The 18,199-nt window shown below is 41.2% G+C and overlaps 1 protein-coding gene across 1 annotated transcript in view; it reads left to right on the top strand.

Moving 5' to 3' along the window:
* The window catches only part of pth2ra (parathyroid hormone 2 receptor a), a 118,095-nt gene that overhangs the window by 50,328 nt on the left and 49,568 nt on the right, over positions 1-18,199 (top strand). The window contains exon 7 of the mRNA XM_045704397.1: positions 6,944-7,097. Within this exon, the coding sequence (XP_045560353.1) occupies positions 6,944-7,097 (154 nt within the window). The remainder of the gene's footprint in view (positions 1-6,943; positions 7,098-18,199) is intronic.

Here is an 18,199-nt window from a genome sequence, read left to right as displayed (position 1 = left end):
GGTATATGGCAGTGTGCAGTGCAATGGTGATTGCGTCATTTGTGGCTCTATTGGTGTGGTGTGCAAATTGCAGTGGTTCTAGCGTGTCAGGTAAGGTGGAGGTGATATAATCCTTACTAGCCTCTCAAAGCAGTGAGTGCTATGGGGATGCCGTTTGGGCCGGTAGCCTTGCAAGGGTTAACACGCTTAAATGTCTTACTCACATTGGCCACGGAGAACAAGAGCTCACAATCCTCGCAAGCGGCTGTGGCCTGTGTCGGCGGCAGTGTGTTTTCCTCAAAGTTTTCCTTTGTCTCTGTAATGACGTTTTGCCAGTTTGATTGCCTTACGGAGGGCATAACCGGATCTGTTTGTATATATTCCCGGTGAAATTGCCGTGGTTAAATGGGATGGTTTACACCTTCAGTTTTGCGCAAATGCTGCAATCTATCACCATTTTCTGGTTTGGACAGGTTTTAATCATCACAGGGAAACAACATTCCCTATTCACTTCGGTGTATACAGCAATGTTTTTCTCAGAGGCAACCCGGAACATATATCAGTCCGCGTGATCAAAACAATCTTGAAGCATGGATTCCGATTGGTCAGACCATCATTGAACAGACCTTACCACGGGTACTTACTGTTTGAGTTTCTGCCTATAGAAAGGGAGGAGCAGAATGGAGGCGTGATCTGATTGGCCGAAGGGAGGACCTTGTAGCCGTCCCGGAAGGGAGAGTAGCAATGGTCGAGGGTTTTTGATGCGCAAGTAGCGCAGGCAATGTGTTTGGTAGCGTATTCCTCAGATTTGCTTTATTAAAGTCCCCAGCTAGAATAAATGTGGCCTCAGGATATGTGGTTTCCAGTTTGCACAAAGTCCAGTGTAGTTCCTTGAGAGCCATTGTGGTATCTGCTTGAGTAGAAAGTAGAATATACACGGCTGTGACGATGACCGCAGATCATTCTCTTGAGAGGTAATGCGGTCGGTATTTGAGTGTGAGGTATTCTAGATCGAGTGAACAAAAGTTGCAGTCCCTTCACGGCTCAACTAAAAAGGCTTCAGGATATTACTCTGATGTTGATGAAGTCAAAGACAATGAACAGCACTTAGTTATCTTTGTTGTCATTTACCACAAGCTATCGCTACGTGGCCCATATTCACAGAGTTGATATAGGATCAGTTTTGCCTTTGGATCATAATAAATAAGATTATATGGACGGGGAAAACCTGATCCTAGAACATCACTCTTACTCTGAGGAACTTTATTATATTACAGGCCCAGTGTTCTAGTCTGTTCTTCCCAGTATACCACTTTAACCACTTGACTCAACTGTGTTCTGATTGCGTTCTCCTCCAAGCAAATGACACAGTGTAAATTTGAAAACATTTTCATGTCGCATAACTTTTAATTCTCTTTTTTCTGCTTTCAATATTTGTATATAGATTTCTACAATTTATAGTTGGTTTGAGATTTATTGGAAAGTTATTTCAATTTGGAAATGTGAAAATATTGTCGAATATTGTGTAAATGAATTTACTTAATTTACTGATGGTCCCAAACTAGCCCCATAGGAATATCCAAAGTCAAATCAAATGTACCACAGTCAGTCTGCATTCCGCAGCTACGGGTATTACGTTCAGGTTTCATGCAGCTGCGCTCCGAATGAATGATTACTTGGGTGCTGACAGCTGTGGGCATGTGGGCAGGATTTAAATAAATCCAACCCAAGGAAAACTGTTACATACCCTAGATTCCTTATGTCTTGCAAATCTTTATTTTGGACGATACTGACTTTAGGACCAAAATTATTCTATTTACACTTTGTAGTAAATTTTGGCACTAGAATAAATGCTTCTGACTCTTATAGATGATACATAAGCCTTAAGGCTGTCTGTTACATGTTTACTGAGAGCTGCCACAGAGCAAGACGTATTTACACAGTCGTTGGTCTCTCAGGTGCGAGACACCAGCTGAACCTTTATGGTTTAGGTCGCAGTGCTTTTGCTCAGAGCTTTACCCCAAAAAGTAGTGCCAATGGCTCTTACCATGGGATGTGAATCTTATTTTTAAATACTTGTAAGCTTTTTGATTTATGAGTGATTTAATGTGCAATGCTGCAGCCCTCTTGAGATAAGATTATGTTTTCAGTTAAATAGCTGTGTGATTTAATCTCTGGCTGAATTGTGAGTGGGCTTCTGCCTGTGAGACTTCAAAGTAGGACATTTGTCAAAGCATAATGACTGACCTGATGATCAGAATCAGCTAAATCTAGCCAATTAGTTACAGAAAATTCCAAATGTGAGTTTTCTTCCTCCTCCCTCTTCTCTTCATCCTGATCCTTCTCTTCCTCCTCTTCATACCCTGTTTTCCACTTCAAGGCTCCTGGATGGGTTGCAAATATATATATACATATATATTCTCCTTCAGATGCCATGTTCACCTGATTGGTGAGGAGAGAGTTGACTGAAAGCTTTAAACATACTGTAGCTTTAGGGCTCTTTCAAGGTGGATGGATAACTATGTGGACACAAACTAAATGGAACATATTATTATTGGAACATATTATACAGTATACTGCAGTGTAGTGCATTCGAAAAGTATTCAGACGCCTTTACTTTTTCCAAATGGTGTTATGTTACAGCCATATTCTAAAATGGATTAAAAAAAAAAAAAATTCTCTCATCAATCTACACACAGTACCCCATAATGACAAAGCAAAAATAGGTTTTTAGAATTCTTTGCTAATTTAGACAAAAATAAAAAAGGGAAATATAATTTACTTAAGTATTCAGTATAACAGTGGGATTTCGAAAGTGGGACACACAAAGTGGGAGGGCAGAGACAATAAATATCTTAATCTTGCAGTAGGATGAGAGGCAATAGGATGACCAGGGATGTTGTGAGTAACCTGAGGATGTCCTTCGAACTGATCTTCAGTACGATGGGGCAAATTCCTCATTCCCCATAGCTCAATGTGGGGATGATAGAGGTGCCAGAGCTTCAAACTCAGGGTTTCTGGATATTATAACATGGTCTCTAGTAGCACTGTCAGCAGATACAGAGGGAACAGAAAAGAAGCAAGAGAAAGGGATTAAGAGAGACAGTCACAGAAAGAGAGGGAGATGGTGACAGTGATCCAGTGGTGGCAAAAGTACCCTATTGTCATACTTGAGTAAAAGTAAAGATGCCTTAATAGAAAATGACTCAAGTGAAAGTCAGTAAAATAAAATACTACTTGAGTAAAAGTAAAAAAGGATGCATCATTTTAAATTCCTTACATTAAGCAAACCAGATGGCGCAATTTTGTAGTTATTTTATTTATGGTTGACAGGGGCACACTCCATCCCTCAGACATCATTTACAAACGAAGCATGTGTGTTTAGTGAGTCTGCCAGATCAGAGGCAGTAGGGATGACCAGGGACGTTCTCTTGATAAGTGTGTGATTTGGACAATTTTTATGTCTTGCTAACCATTCAACATGTAACGAGTACTTTTGGGTGTCAAGGAAAATGTATGGAGTAAAAAGTAAATTGTAGTGAAGGAATGTAGTGAAGTAAAATTATAAGTTGTCAAAAATATAAATGGTAAAGTACAGATACCCCAAAAAAACTACTTATGTAGTACATCAAAATATTTTTACTTACAGACTTTACACCACTGGGTTCTATTGTGTGAGTGGAGGCAGGGTTCTCCCCAAAGGCACTGTGTCACCTTGTGGACTGACTGCACCACTATATATATATATATATATATATATATATATACACATATACACAGTACCTGTCAAACGTTTGGACACACCTACTCATTCAAGGGTTTTTCTTTATTTGTACTATTTTCTACATTATAGAATAATAGTGAAGACATCAAAACTATGAAATAACACATATGGAATCATGTAGTAACCAAAAAAGTGTTAAACAATATATTTTATATTTGAGATTCTTCAAAGTAGCCACGCTTTGCCTTGATGACAGCTTTGCACAGTGTTGGTATTCACTCATCTAGCTTCATGAGGAATGCTTTTCCAACAGTCATGAAGGAGGTCCGACGTATGCTGGGCACTTGTTGGCTGCTTTTCCTTCACTCTGTGGTCCAACTCATCCCAAACCATCTCAATTTGGTTGAGTTCAGGTGATTGTGGAGGCCAGCTCATCTTCAATTCCAAATAAATCACAAACAGTGTCACCAGCAAAGCACCCCCACACCATCACACCTCCTCCTCCATGCTTCAAGGTGGGAACCACACCTGCAGAGATCATCCGTTCACCTACTCTGTGTCTCAAAAAGCTACGGCAGTTGGAACCAAAAATCTCAAATTTGGACTCATCAGGCCTTTGGACAGATTTCCACCAGTCTAATGTCCATTGCTTGCGTTTCTTGGCCCAAGCAAGTCTCATCTTCTTAGTTTGTGTCCCTTATTAGTGGTTTATTTGCAGCAATCTGGCAATAAAGGCCTGATTCACACAGTCTCCTTTGAACAGTTGATGTTGGGATGAGTCTGTTACTTGAACTCTGTGAAGCATTTATTTGGGCTGCAATTTCTGAGGCTAGTAACTCTAATGAACTTATCCTCTGCAGCAAAGGTAACTCTGTGTCTTCCTTTCCTGTGGCGCTCCTCATGAGAGACAATTTAATCATATCGCTTGATGGTTTTTGAAAATGCAGTTGAAGAAACTTTCAAAGTTCTCGAAATATTCCAGATTGACTGATCTTCATGTCTTAAAGTAATGATGGATTGTCATTTGTCTTTGCTTATTTGAGCTGTTCTTGCCATAATATGGACTTGGTCTTTTACCAAATAGGGCCATCTTCTGTACACCACCCCTACCTTGTCAGAACACAACTGATTAGCTCAAACGCATTAAGAAATTCCACAAATTTACTTTTAACAAGGCACACCTGTTAATTGAAATACATTCCAGGTGACTACCTCATGAAGCTGGTTGAGAGAATGCCAAGTGTGTGCAAAGCTGTCATCAAGGCAATGGGTGGCTACTTTGAAGATCTCAAATATAAAATATATTTTGTTTAACACTTTTTTGGTTAATACATGATTCCATATGTGTTATTTCATGGTTTTGATGTCTTCACTATTATTCTACAATGTAGAAAATAGTATAAAGAAAGAAAAACCCTTGAATGAGTAGGTGTGTGCAAACTTTTGATTGGTACTGTATAAATATAGTTAATATGCATGTATGTGTGAATGTATATATTTGTATGTGGTTGTGTATATACATGTTCTTGTCTTTTTTCTCTTTATCATTCATTTACTCTTCAACATCATATGCATAATAAAAGGTTAGCTAATGCATAGCTAACAACTGTCCTACATGTTAGTGACATAGCTAACAACTGTCCTACATGTTAGTGACATAGCTAACAACTGTCCTACATGTTAGTGACATAGCTAACAACTGTCCTACATGTTAGTGACATAGCTAACAACTGTCCTACATGTTAGTGACATAGCTAACAACTGTCCTACATGTTAGTGACATAGCTAACAACTGTTTGACATGTTAGTGACATAGCTAACAACTGTTTGACATGTTAGTGACATAGCTAACAACTGTTTGACATGTTAGTGACATAGCTAACAACTGTTTGACATGTTAGTGACATAGCTAACAACTGTTTGACATGTTAGTGACATAGCTAACAACTGTTTTACATGTTAGTGACATAGCTAACAACTGTTTTACATGTTAGTGACATAGCTAACAACTGTTCTACATGTTAGTGACATAATTATTTATTTCTGAACACAGTATGGAGCCTGCTGTTCTTTGAGCTGCTGTAGTGTTGATCTTCTCAAGTTTAGCTAATAGGCTGATTAAAACACCCCGAGTGCATCTTACAGCATGGAGTTAAGATCAATATGACTAGTGCTTGTCAAGGCATCTGTGAATCCCCTGGCACATTTGATCTACTCAACCACATAGAATACACACCCATGCTGATGTGTGAACGTGTACAGAAGGTAAATTGTTTAAGGAGTCTCCTAATGCAAATGGATAATACCATCTAATTGGTCAAAGCAGCTCCTTTTAATATGAGAGTTAAAAGTATTACTAAGACCTAAGGTTCGCATCACGTCAATGCTCTCTGTTGTGTTGTAAATAGCCAATAAGGTTATCAACCACAGTCATCGCAAGTTTACGCAGCAGTTTTGTTTTCTCTCAGTTTGAAGATACACTGTGTAAACTTTACACTTCACAGTGTAAAGTTGGTGATCAAGGACCATGGTTCAGCATCACAAAGGGATCCAGAGTTCATTATCAAAAGGGGAGTAGCCTGTAGTTCAAATACTGGACAGTTAAATACAAATCAGATCCCCAAAGCCAGTAGTGTAGAAAGAAACTCAGTCAAAGCTTGGCAATGAGCAATAATAATGTGGCTCTTTCTTTTCTAATGGCTTGGCATGACTAAATGTGGGCTGGCAGGGAAGTCATTTAGAGAAATATCACATTGTAAAGTCTTTGTCTCAAGCTGTGATGGATGTGTCTACAGTGTTTCTTGGATGCTGGATGCTGTTTCCATTTAGACACAAGCTTCCTTTGGCACGTAACAGACCTTAGGCTGGAAATATGAGTGTTGCGTCCCCATAATTACTTGTCGTCAGTTATGAAAAGCATCTGCTATCTCCCTCCCGCTTGTCTCTCAACATCTGAGATAGCATGGGCCTCCCTGGAACCAGAACCAGTTACCTCTTTAGAAAGACGAGAACTTGAACAGGGACTTTGATTAAATACCTGCTGTGAGAATAAATCATTTTTGGGGGGGAAGGATGATTGTGAAAGACAGTGAAACCCCAGGGCAATTCCAAAGCTTTAATGAGGTTCTATATTGTCATTTTCTTACTAATCAATACTTTTTCTCACTTGTTTTTGATTTCTCTCCCTTCCCCCTCCTCTCCTCTCCCCCTTTCTCTCTCTCTTTCACTCTCTCTCTCCAGATTGGGTGTAAAGTGACAGTGTTGCTGTTCATCTACTTCCTGGCCACTAATTACTACTGGATCCTGGTAGAGGGCCTGTACCTCCACAGCCTCATCTTCATGGCCTTCCTCTCAGACACCAAGTACCTGTGGGGCTTCACCCTCATCGGATGGGGTGAGTGTGTGTGTCGAGATTTCCATTTTCATTTCACTACAGATTATTTTCATTGAGATTAAAACTATTTGGTTACAGAGACCTGTGTGTGGTGATGTCATCATAGGGCAGCAGCCTTTATGGGATTGGATTGGGTTGGTGTGCATTCTAAAAACGAATTTAGTGTCCAAATTGTTGTTTATTTCATTTCATCAAGAGCTTTGGTAATAATGCTATCAATATTTATAAAGGTGACCAAAGTACATGTTTGTTTTCTAAATTAGATTTTCATCCATGTTTGCTGTGCTAGCAGCCAGTACACAATTATAATGCACTGATACCTGGGGTGTTTCTCAATATGCATACTACCGTGCTCCACACTCTCATGCTCCAAGAGCATTCTCCGAGTGCATTCTCTTGAGTACGTTCTTGTGAGAACGAGAGTGTGGAGAACATATAAAACATTACATTTGAGAAGCACTCACACTCCCCCTACTGTATTACCTCCCACTCCCCCTACTGTATTACTTCCCACTGCATCTCCCCATTCAATGAACCTTCTTCCAGTCAGGACAATGGCAACAATAGAGACAAAAAAAGCAAACGTTTTACTTCTTAATTATCAGCTAGATATATGTGAATCCTTATACTCTAGCTAGCTAGTTAAACAGGCAAACATTACCTAAAACTAATGTTATGCAAGGTACAGTAGATGTCAAATTCTTCTTAGGTAGCTAGCTAACAATTCTTCGTGGCTAGCTAGCTAGCCAGTTACCCATTTACTGAACTTTTCTTTTTCTAGCCAGGACAATGTTGACAGAGACAAAACAGGATAAACACTCCAGAACTATTTGCTAGCTATATGTGAATCGTAATAATGTAGCTAACCAGATAGTATAACAGTCAGAAATGACCTAAAGCCAATGTAGATTTCAATTCTTTGTTGGTAGCTAGCTAACAATTATTAGTGGCTGTCTGGCTAGCTAACAGTAGTAGCTAGCCAGTTAGCTCTATTGACTTACTATTGGCTTGCGACCTACGCACACTACAGTGGAAATTGTAGGCAGGTAAACATGCCAAAATTAACACAAGTATTTGTTAACGTATCAAGATAAAATATTGTAGTCAGGCAACATATTAGATGTGAATAGGCAACATTTCAATTCAAAGGGCGGGGTGTATTTTCTCACGCTTCAGCTCAAATAATGACCGCCATTAATTTCAAGAAAATTTGCATAATCTTTTAAGTGGTTGTGTCATTTCTTTGCATACTTTCCTTTGAAGCTTACATGCTTCAAAACACGTATAAATAAAGTACTTATTTGAGAAGTGCCCTCCATGCTCCGTTTCGCATATTTTGATTTGAACTCATACTCCGACTCTCGGAGCACGGTAGTATGCATTTTGAGAGACACCCCTGCTCTGTCCAGCACAAACAATTTATCAGCGACAGCAGGCTTTAGACCAGGGGTCTCTAACAGGTCAATCGTAAGCTACCAGTAGCTCGCAGCCCACATGTGAGTAGCCTCCAAACAATTCTGAAAGTTCATGCAATTTTCACGTGTTCCACCGCAAACTGTCATTAACAAATCTCACAAGTATCAGACACAGCAAGCTCCCAGCTACTATGTAATCAACACAACATTGACATAATCCCACCCCTGGTTAGCCACTATTGGCTTAAAAAGCCAAACCTAACTGCCAATTAATTTCCAGCAATATTGCCAATGTCTGTCTGTGTGGTCCACGCGTTTGTCTCTCACTCTTTGTGTAGCCATGTGATATGATAACCGTCTTGTGGTTTGAAAGAAATACTTTACCCCAAACCTTATCAATTACATTTTAACTGCAAAGTATGCTTACCTGACAGAAGTACACTACCGGTCGAAGGTTTTACAACACCTACTCATTCAAGGGTTTTTCTTTATTTTTACTATTTTCTACATTGTAGAATAATAGTGAAGACATCAAAACTATGAAATAACACATATGGAATCATGTAGTAACCAAAAAAGTGTAAAACAAATCAAAATATATTTTATATTTGAGATTCTTCAAAGTAGCCACCCTTTGCCTTGATGACAGCTTTTCACACTCTTGGCATTCTCTCAACCAGCTTCATGAAGTTGTCACCGGGAATGCATTTCAATTAAGAAGGAAAGAAATTCCACAAATTAACTTTTAGGAAGGCACACCTTTTAATGTGTTTGAGCTAATCAGTTGTGTTGTGACAAGGTAGGGGTGGTATACAGATGATAGCCCTATTTGGTAAAAGACCAAGTCCATATTATGAAAAGAACAGTTCAAATAAGCAAAGATAAATGACAGGCCATCATTGCTTTAAGACATTAAGGTCAGTCAATATGGAAAATGTAAATAACTTTGCAAGTTTCTTCAAGTGCATTTGCAAAAACCGTCAAGCACTATGATGAAACTGGCTTTCATGAGGACCACCACAGGAAAGGAAGACCCAGAGTTACCTCTGCTGCAGAGGATAATGTCATTAAAGTTACCAGCCTCAGAAATTGCAGCCCAAATCAATGTTCAAGTAGCAGACACATCTTAACATAAACTGTTCAGAGGACACTGTGTGAATCAGGCCTTCATGGTCGATTTGCTGCAAAGATACCACTACTAAAGGACATCAATAAGAAGAAGAGACTTGCTTGGGCCAAGAAACACGAGCAATGGACATTAGACCGGTGGAAATTTGTCCTTTGGTCTGGAGTCCAAATATGAGATTTTTGGTTCCAACTGCCGTGTCTTTGTGAAACACGGTGTGGGGGAATGGATGATATCCACGTGTATATTTCCCACTGTAAAAATGGAGGAGGAGGTGTTATGGTGTGGGGGTGCTTTGCTGGTGGCACTGTCTGTCATTTATTTAGAATTCAAGGCACTGTAACGAATGTCGTAATGATTGGACCAAGGTGCAGCGGGAACGTGTATACTCATCTTCTTTAATGTGTTAAAAGGAAAAAAAAAAAAAAAAACACGTATACAAACACAACGAACGACACTAACATTCCTGTCAGGTGCTCAGACACTAAACAATGAGATAACTACCCACAATTCCCATTACAAACACACCCCTATACATAGGACCTTCAATCAGAGGCAACGAGGAACAGCTGCCTCCAATTGAAGGCCAATCCCAATTAACTAAACATAGAACTAAACAACCTAGATCTAACATAGAAATACACTAACCTAGCACATAACCCAAAAACCCCGGAACACTCTAAATAACAGCCCTCTACATAACACCCCTCTACATAACACATAGCTCAACAAACCCCGAACCACATAAAACAAACACCCACTGCCACATCCTGACCAAACTACAATAACAAATACCCACTTTTCTGGTCAGAACGTGACAGGCACACTTAACCAGCATGGCTACCACAGCATTCTGCAGCAATACGCAATCCCATCTGGTTTGGGCTTAGTGGTACTATCATTTGTTTTTCAACATGACAATGACCCAACACGCCACCAGGCTGTGTAAGGGCTAATTTACCAAGAAGAAGAGTGATGGAGTGCTGCGTCAGATGACCTGGCCTCCACAATCCCCCAACTTCAACCAAATTGAGATGGTTTAGGATGAGTCGGACCACAGAGTGAAGGAATAGCAGCCAACAAGTGCTCAGAATATGTGGGAACTCCTTCAAGATTGTTGGAAAGGCAGTCCAGGTGAAGCTGGTTGAGAGAATGCCAAGAGTGTGCAAAGCTGTCATCAAGGCAAAGGGTGGCTACTTTGAAGAATCTCAAATATAAAATATATTTTGTGTGACAAACCTCTTCAAGGTTAGGAGCGTTTGTCACAAATTAAGTGGGAAAATCAGCCCAGAATAAAGTTTTTTTCGAACATGACAGTACCTGTGTGTTTGTTTCTCCGTCCTGGTCCACCCAGGCCGCAGGCAAGGTCAAGGATAGCAGGGTTCGGTACACAAATCTGGTTCTCGGTAGGTCCAGGTCTAAACGCCAACAGGTAAGTCCAAAACAGTCCAGCTCATACACGGTAAATCCAGCCAATATAGATTGTCTCTTTCTCTATGGTTCATAGATCCTCCCAGCCCTCTCTCTCTTTTCCTGGTTTTTCTTGACCCTTTATCTGTGGGTCGGCTCCACCTTCTGAGGGTTCCCCTTGCTTCTGGGAATTGTAGTTTTGGCAGTCGGCCATTTTGTGATCTGTAGTTCTGATCGGGATGGCCATTTTTCTGATTGGGCAGAGCCCGTTTATTAGTTCTGCCCTCACATATCTGCCAATTATCACTCAACCCCCTTCTTTGCCACATTTGATTTGTTTAACACTTTTTGGTTACTACATGATTCCATATGCGTTATTTCATAGTTATGTCTTCACTATTATTCAACAATGTAGAAAATAGTAAAAAATAAAGAAAAACCCTTGAATGAGTAGGTGTTCTGAGACTTTTGACCATTAGTGTATATCATTAGTAAGTATATTATTTCTGTCTATTATTTGTTATTTGCAAACGTTGCCATGAAAGACTGACACATTAGACAGCATATTCCTCATGCATAGATGCGCAATGAAAGGGTCAGGTGCACAATTAAAGAGATATTACACTCCAGACCCCCCAAAAAATGTGATTTCTTCATTGACATGGACTCAGAACATACAATTTCATTGTTTCTCTATGAACAATTTTAATTTTAAGAGTGAAAAACTAAAAAAAAATCATAATTTGGGAAAATATCACAGAATTTGGTGGAAAAAAATAAAAGATTTTATAGGGCCCCCTCTTAGGCTCCGGACAGGCGGGCGGCTCTGGCGGCTCCGGACAGGCGGGCGGCTCTGGCGGCTCCTGACTGGCGGGCGGCTCTGGCGGCTCCGGACTGGCGGGCAGCTCTGGCAGCTCCGGAATGGCGGGCAGCTCTGGCGGCTCCGGACTGGCGGGCAGCTCTGGCGGCTCCGGACTGGCGGGCAGTTCTGGCGGCTCTGGACTGGTGGGCAGCTCTGGCGGCCTGGTCCGTGGAGCAGGCACAGGACTGACCAGGATGGGGAGACCCACTGGAGGCCTGGTCCGTGGAGCAGGCACAGGACTGACCAGGATGGGGAGACCCACTGGAGGCCTGGTCCTTGGCGCAGGCACAGGATAGACCGGGTCCTGAAGACGCACTGGAGGTCTAGAGCGCACGGCCTGCACAACCCGTCCTGGCTCGATGCCCAATCTCCCCCGGCAGATGTTAGGAGCTGGGATGTAACGCACCGGCCTCTCCACACGTACTGGGGACACCGTTCGCTTTACTGCATAACACGGTGCCTGACCAGTACTACGTTGCCTCCTGTAAGCACGGGGAGCTGGCTCAGGTCTCCAACCTGACTCTGCCACACTCCCCGTGTGACCCCCAAAAAGATTTTTGGGGGCTGCCTCTCGGGCTCTACCTGCCTCCCAGGCAGGTTGTCACAATGGTCCCGCAATTGCTCCCATGTCCAGTCAATGTCCAGCGACCAGGATGCCATCTCCTCCCGAGCGCGCTGCTTCCAATAGTCCTCCTTGACTTCCATCTGCCCTCTTCTCTGCTGCTTGGTCTTTTTGTGGTGGGTAATTCTGTAAGGGCTGTCGTGAGAGAGAGTAGACCAAGGTGCAGCGGAGGATGTGTTCATCTTCAGGAATTTATTAACCTCTATGTTCTAGGTGGGACGCTAGCGTCCCCCCCGTGGTGCACTCCATCAACAGCAGGTGCATTTCAAGAGCGGCAAATTTGAAACCAAATAAATGTCAAAATTCAAATTTTTCAAACATACAACTATCTTACACCCTTTGAAAGATAAACATCTCCTTAATCTAAACACGTTGTCCGATTTCAAAAAGGTTTTACGGCGAAAGCATAAAGTTAGATTATGTTAGGAGAGTACATTGACAATAGCTGTGTGTAATGTTTTGTCAATTCAAAGACAGGGTCACCAAAACCATAAAACCAGCTAAAATGATGCACTAACCTTTTACAATCTCCATCAGATGACACTCCTAGGACATTATGTTAGACAATGCATGCATTTTTAGTTCTATCAAGTTCATATTTATATCCAAAAACAGCGTTTTACTATGGCATTGATGTTGAGGAAATCGTTTCCCTCCAATAACCGGCAGTCAAGTCAGCACCACAAATTAAATAATTAAAATTAGAAAACATTGGTAAAATATTATATTGTCATTTAAAGAATTATAGATTTACATCTCTTGAACGCAATCAACTTGCCAGATTTAAAAATAACCTTACTGGGAAATCACACTTTGCAATAATCTGAGCACTGCGCCCAGAAAAATACGCGTTGCGATACAGACTAGCCGCCATGTTGGGGAGATCTAAAATCGAAAATACTATGTAAATAATCCATTACCTTTGATTCTCTTCATCAGATGTCACTTCCAGGTATCACAGGTCCATAACGAATGTAGTTTTGTTCAAAAAAGCTCATCATTTATATCCAAAAAGATCTGTGTTGTTAGCACATGATCTAAGCCAGCCGGACTTCTCGAGGGGAAAAAATATATTTTAGTTCGTTCAAACATTGTATAGCATAAATCATTAGGGCCTTTTTTAACCAGAACATGAATAATATTCAAGGTGGACGAATGCATTCTCTTTTAAAACGTTTTGTAACGAGGGTACCCAACATGACCTCGCGCGCCAGAGTCTAATCGGCCATCACCGTTCCAAGGCTCTTGTTCGGTCAGATCTCATAGTAGAAGATTCAAAACACTTTGTAAAGGCTGGTGACATCTAGTGGAAGCAATAGGAAGTGCCAAAACATTAATCAGCCCCTGTGTGTTTCAATGGCATAGGCTTAAAGGTAATTCAACATCAGGTATCCACTTCCTGTCAGAAAATGTCTCAGGGTTTTGCCTGCCAAATGAGTTCTGTTATACTCACAGACACCATTCAAACAGTTTTAGAAACTTTAGGGTGTTTTCTATCCATATATAATAAGTATATGCATATTCTAGTTACTGGGTAGGATTAGTAACCAGATTAAATCGGGTACGTTTTTTTATCCAGCCGTGAAAATACTGCCCCCTAGCCCCAACAGGTTAAAGAAAGAACACATTAGACAAAAACAAGAAACTGACAGCCAAACAGTCCTGTCAGGTGCAAACACTAAACAGAAACAATTACCCACAAAACCCAAAGGAAAAACATGCTCCTTATGTGTGAACCCCAATCAGCAACAACGAGCTTCAGCTATGCCTGATTGGGAGCCACACACACGGCCCAAAACAAAGAAATACAAAAACATAGAAAAAGGAACATAGAACGCCCACCCAATGTAACACCCTGGCCTAACCAAAATAAAGAACAAAAACCCCTCTCTATGGCCAGGGCGTTACAAAATCATTCTTTGGGTCTTCATCAAAACAAATGTTCCTTTTGTCCTTGGAACCACTTTACTGTAAGACCCACAGGGTAGATGTTAAAAAAAATCACACTAAGCCATTGATATTGTGGCCAATATGTAATCCTTACTTTCATGATCCTAGAAACCACTTAACTGTATGACCCAAAAGGAGACTTTATAGGACACTTCAATACTGTTCTTAACCCCTTCAATCAGGTGACATGATAGAAACTCAAGGCATGCCACTGTCCCCGCAGGGAGACAAATCTACCATCACTGTACAACAAAGCACTGTCCCTGCAGGGAGACAAATCTACCATCACCGTTCAACAAAGCACTGTGTCAGCAGGTAGACAAATCTACCACCACCATATAACAAAACACTGTGTCAGCAGGTAGACAAATCTACCATCACCATACAACAAAACACTGTGTCAGCAGGTAGACAAATCTACCGTCACCATACAACAAAATACTGTGTCAGCAGGTAGACAAATCTACCGTCACTGTTCAACAAAACACTGTGTCAGCAAGTAGACAAATCTACCATCACCATATAACAAAGCACTGTGTCAGCAGGTAGACAAATCTACCATCACTGTTCAACAAAGCAAGCTGAGCATAAGCATACATACACTGTACTCATGCCCTGCTTTGTAACATAACTCCTCTTTTCAATAACACGCTGAATATGATGTCGTATAGCATATTTCCTCCCACTCTTTTTAGTTAGTAGTCCCGCGCCAGGGAGAATTGATTGTTGATCTGACATCTCTGATATTAGAGTAGTTTTTCTCACAGCCTGTCACGATCGTCAAAATGAGAAGACCAAGGCGCAGCGTGCGTAGAGTTCCACGTTGTCACGTCCTGACCAGTATAAGGGGTTATTTGTTATTGTAGTTTGGTCAGGACGTGGCAGGGGGTGTTTGTTTAGAGTGTTTCGGGGTTTGTTGGGCTATGTTCTTTGTTAGTCTATTTCTATGTTAGTTCTAGTATGTCTATTTCTATGTGATGTTTATTGAGTGGACCTTCAATTGGAAGCAGCTGCTCCTCGTTGCTTCTAATTGAAGGTCCTATTTAAGAGGGGTGTTTTTCTATGGGATTTTGTGGGTAGTTGTTCCTTGTTTAGTGTTTGTTGCACCTGACAGGACTGTTTCGTTGTTCTTTTTTTTGCATACGTATTTAGTTGTTTCTCCTTCTTCAAAATAAAAAAAAGCTGAGTATACATATTCCCACTGCGTTTTGGTCTAATCCATACGACATCCGTGACACACGTTTTAATAAATGAAACCCTCCAAAACAAATACAGAAGCAAATGAAACGTGAAGTAATGGTGTGCTCACAGGCACAACACAAAAACAAGATCCCACAACTCAAGGAGGGAAAAAGGGCTGCCTAAGTATGGTTCCCAATCAGAGACAATGATAGACAGTTGCCTCTGATTGGAAACCATACCTGGCCAAAACATAGAAATAAAATCCATAGAATGCCCACCCCACACCCTGACCTAACAACATAGAGAAATAAACCGTCTCTCTCAGGTCAGGGTGTGACACAGCCACTGTATTAGAGTAGTCTCTTCTCACAGCCACTGTATTAGAGTAGTCTCTTCTCACAGCCACTGTATTAGAGTTGTCTCTCCTCATAGCCATTGTGTTAGAGTAGTCTCTCCTCATAGCCACTGTATTAGAGTAGTCTCTTCTCATAGCCACTGTATTAGAGTAGTCTCTTCTCATAGCCACTGTATTAGAGTAGTCTCTTCTCATAGACACTGTGTTAGAGTTGTCTCTCCTCATAGCCACTGTGTTAGAGTAGTCTCTTCTCGTAGCCACTGTATTAGAGTAGTCTCTTCTCATTGCCACTGTATTAGAGTTGTCTCTCCTCATAGCCACTGTATTAGAGTAGTCTCTTCTCATAGCCACTGTATTAGAGTAGTCTCTTCTCACAGCCACTGTATTAGAGTTGTCTCTCCTCATAGCCACTGTGTTAGAATAGTCTCTTCTCATAGCCACTGTATTAGAGTAGTCTCTTCTCACAGCCACTGTATTAGAGTAGTCTCTTCTCATAGCCACTGTATTAGAGTAGTCTCTTCTCATAGCCACTGTGTTAGAGTAGTCTCTTCTCATAGCCACTGTTAGAGTAGTCTCTTCTCATAGCCACTGTATTAGAGTAGTCTCTTCTCATAGCCACTGTATTAGAGTAGTCTCTTCTCATAGTCACTGTGTTAGAGTAGTCTCTTCTCATAGCCACTGTATTAGAGTTGTCTCTTCTCACAGCCACTGTATTAGAGTAGTCTCTTCTCATAGCCACTGTATTAGAGTAGTCTCTTCTCATAGCCACTGTATTAGAGTTGTCTCTTCTAGCAGCCACTGTATTAGAGTAGTCTCTTCTCACAGCCACTGTATTAGAGTTGTCTCTTCTCATAGCCACTGTATTAGAGTAGTCTCTTCTCATAGCCACTGTATTAGAGTAGTCTCTTCTCATAGCCACTGTATTAGAGTAGTCTCTTCTCACAGCCACTGTATTAGAGTTGTCTCTCCTCATAGCCACTGTGTTAGAGTAGTCTCTTCTCATAGCCACTGTATTAGAGTAGTCTCTTCTCACAGCCACTGTATTAGAGTAGTCTCTTCTCATAGCCACTGTATTAGAGTAGTCTCTTCTCATAGCCACTGTATTAGAGTAGTCTCTTCTCATAGCCACTGTGTTAGAGTTGTCTCTCCTCATAGCCACTGTGTTAGAGTAGTCTCTTCTCGTAGCCACTGTATTAGAGTAGTCTCTTCTCATAGCCACTGTGTTAGAGTAGTCTCTCCTCATAGCCACTGTATTAGAGTAGTCTCTTCTCATAGCCACTGTATTAGAGTAGTCTCTTCTCACAGCCACTGTATTAGAGTAGTCTCTCCTCATAGCCACTGTGTTAGAGTAGTCTCTTCTCATAGCCACTGTGTTAGAGTAGTCTCTCCTCACAGCCACTGTGTTAGAGTAGTCTCTTCTCGTAGCCACTGTGTTAGAGTAGTCTCTTCTCATAGCCACTGTATTAGAGTAGTCTCTCCTCATAGCCACTGTGTTAGAGTAGTCTCTTCTCATAGCCACTGTTAGAGTAGTCTCTTCTCACAGCCACTGTATTAGAGTAGTCTCTCCTCATAGCCACTGTGTTAGAATAGTCTCTTCTCATAGCCACTGTATTAGAGTAGTCTCTTCTCACAGCCACTGTATTAGAGTAGTCTCTTCTCATAGCCACTGTGTTAGAGTAGTCTCTTCTCATAGCCACTGTATTAGAGTAGTCTCTTCTCATAGCCACTGTGTTAGAGTAGTCTCTTCTCACAGCCACTGTATTAGAGTAGTCTCTTCTCACAGCCACTGTATTAGAGTAGTCTCTTCTCATAGCCACTGTATTAGAGTAGTCTCTTCTCATAGCCACTGTATTAGAGTAGTCTCTCCTCATAGCCACTGTATTAGAGTAGTCTCTTCTCATAGCCACTGTATTAGAGTAGTCTCTCCTCATAGCCACTGTATTAGAGTAGTCTCTTCTCATAGCCACTGTATTAGAGTAGTCTCTTCTCATAGCCACTGTATTAGAGTTGTCTCTTCTCATAGCCACTGTGTTAGAGTTGTCTCTTCTCATAGCCACTGTATTAGAGTAGTCTCTTCTCATAGCCACTGTATTAGAGTAGTCTCTCCTCATAGCCACTGTATTAGAGTAGTCTCTTCTCATAGTCACTGTGTTAGAGTAGTCTCTTCTCATAGCCACTGT

The sequence above is a fragment of the Salmo salar genome, chromosome ssa21, assembly GCF_905237065.1.
Source record: "Salmo salar chromosome ssa21, Ssal_v3.1, whole genome shotgun sequence".
NCBI lineage: Eukaryota > Metazoa > Chordata > Actinopteri > Salmoniformes > Salmonidae > Salmo > Salmo salar.
Note: the sequence above shows the minus strand (reverse complement) of the source record. Positions and strands in the feature narration are given on the sequence as shown.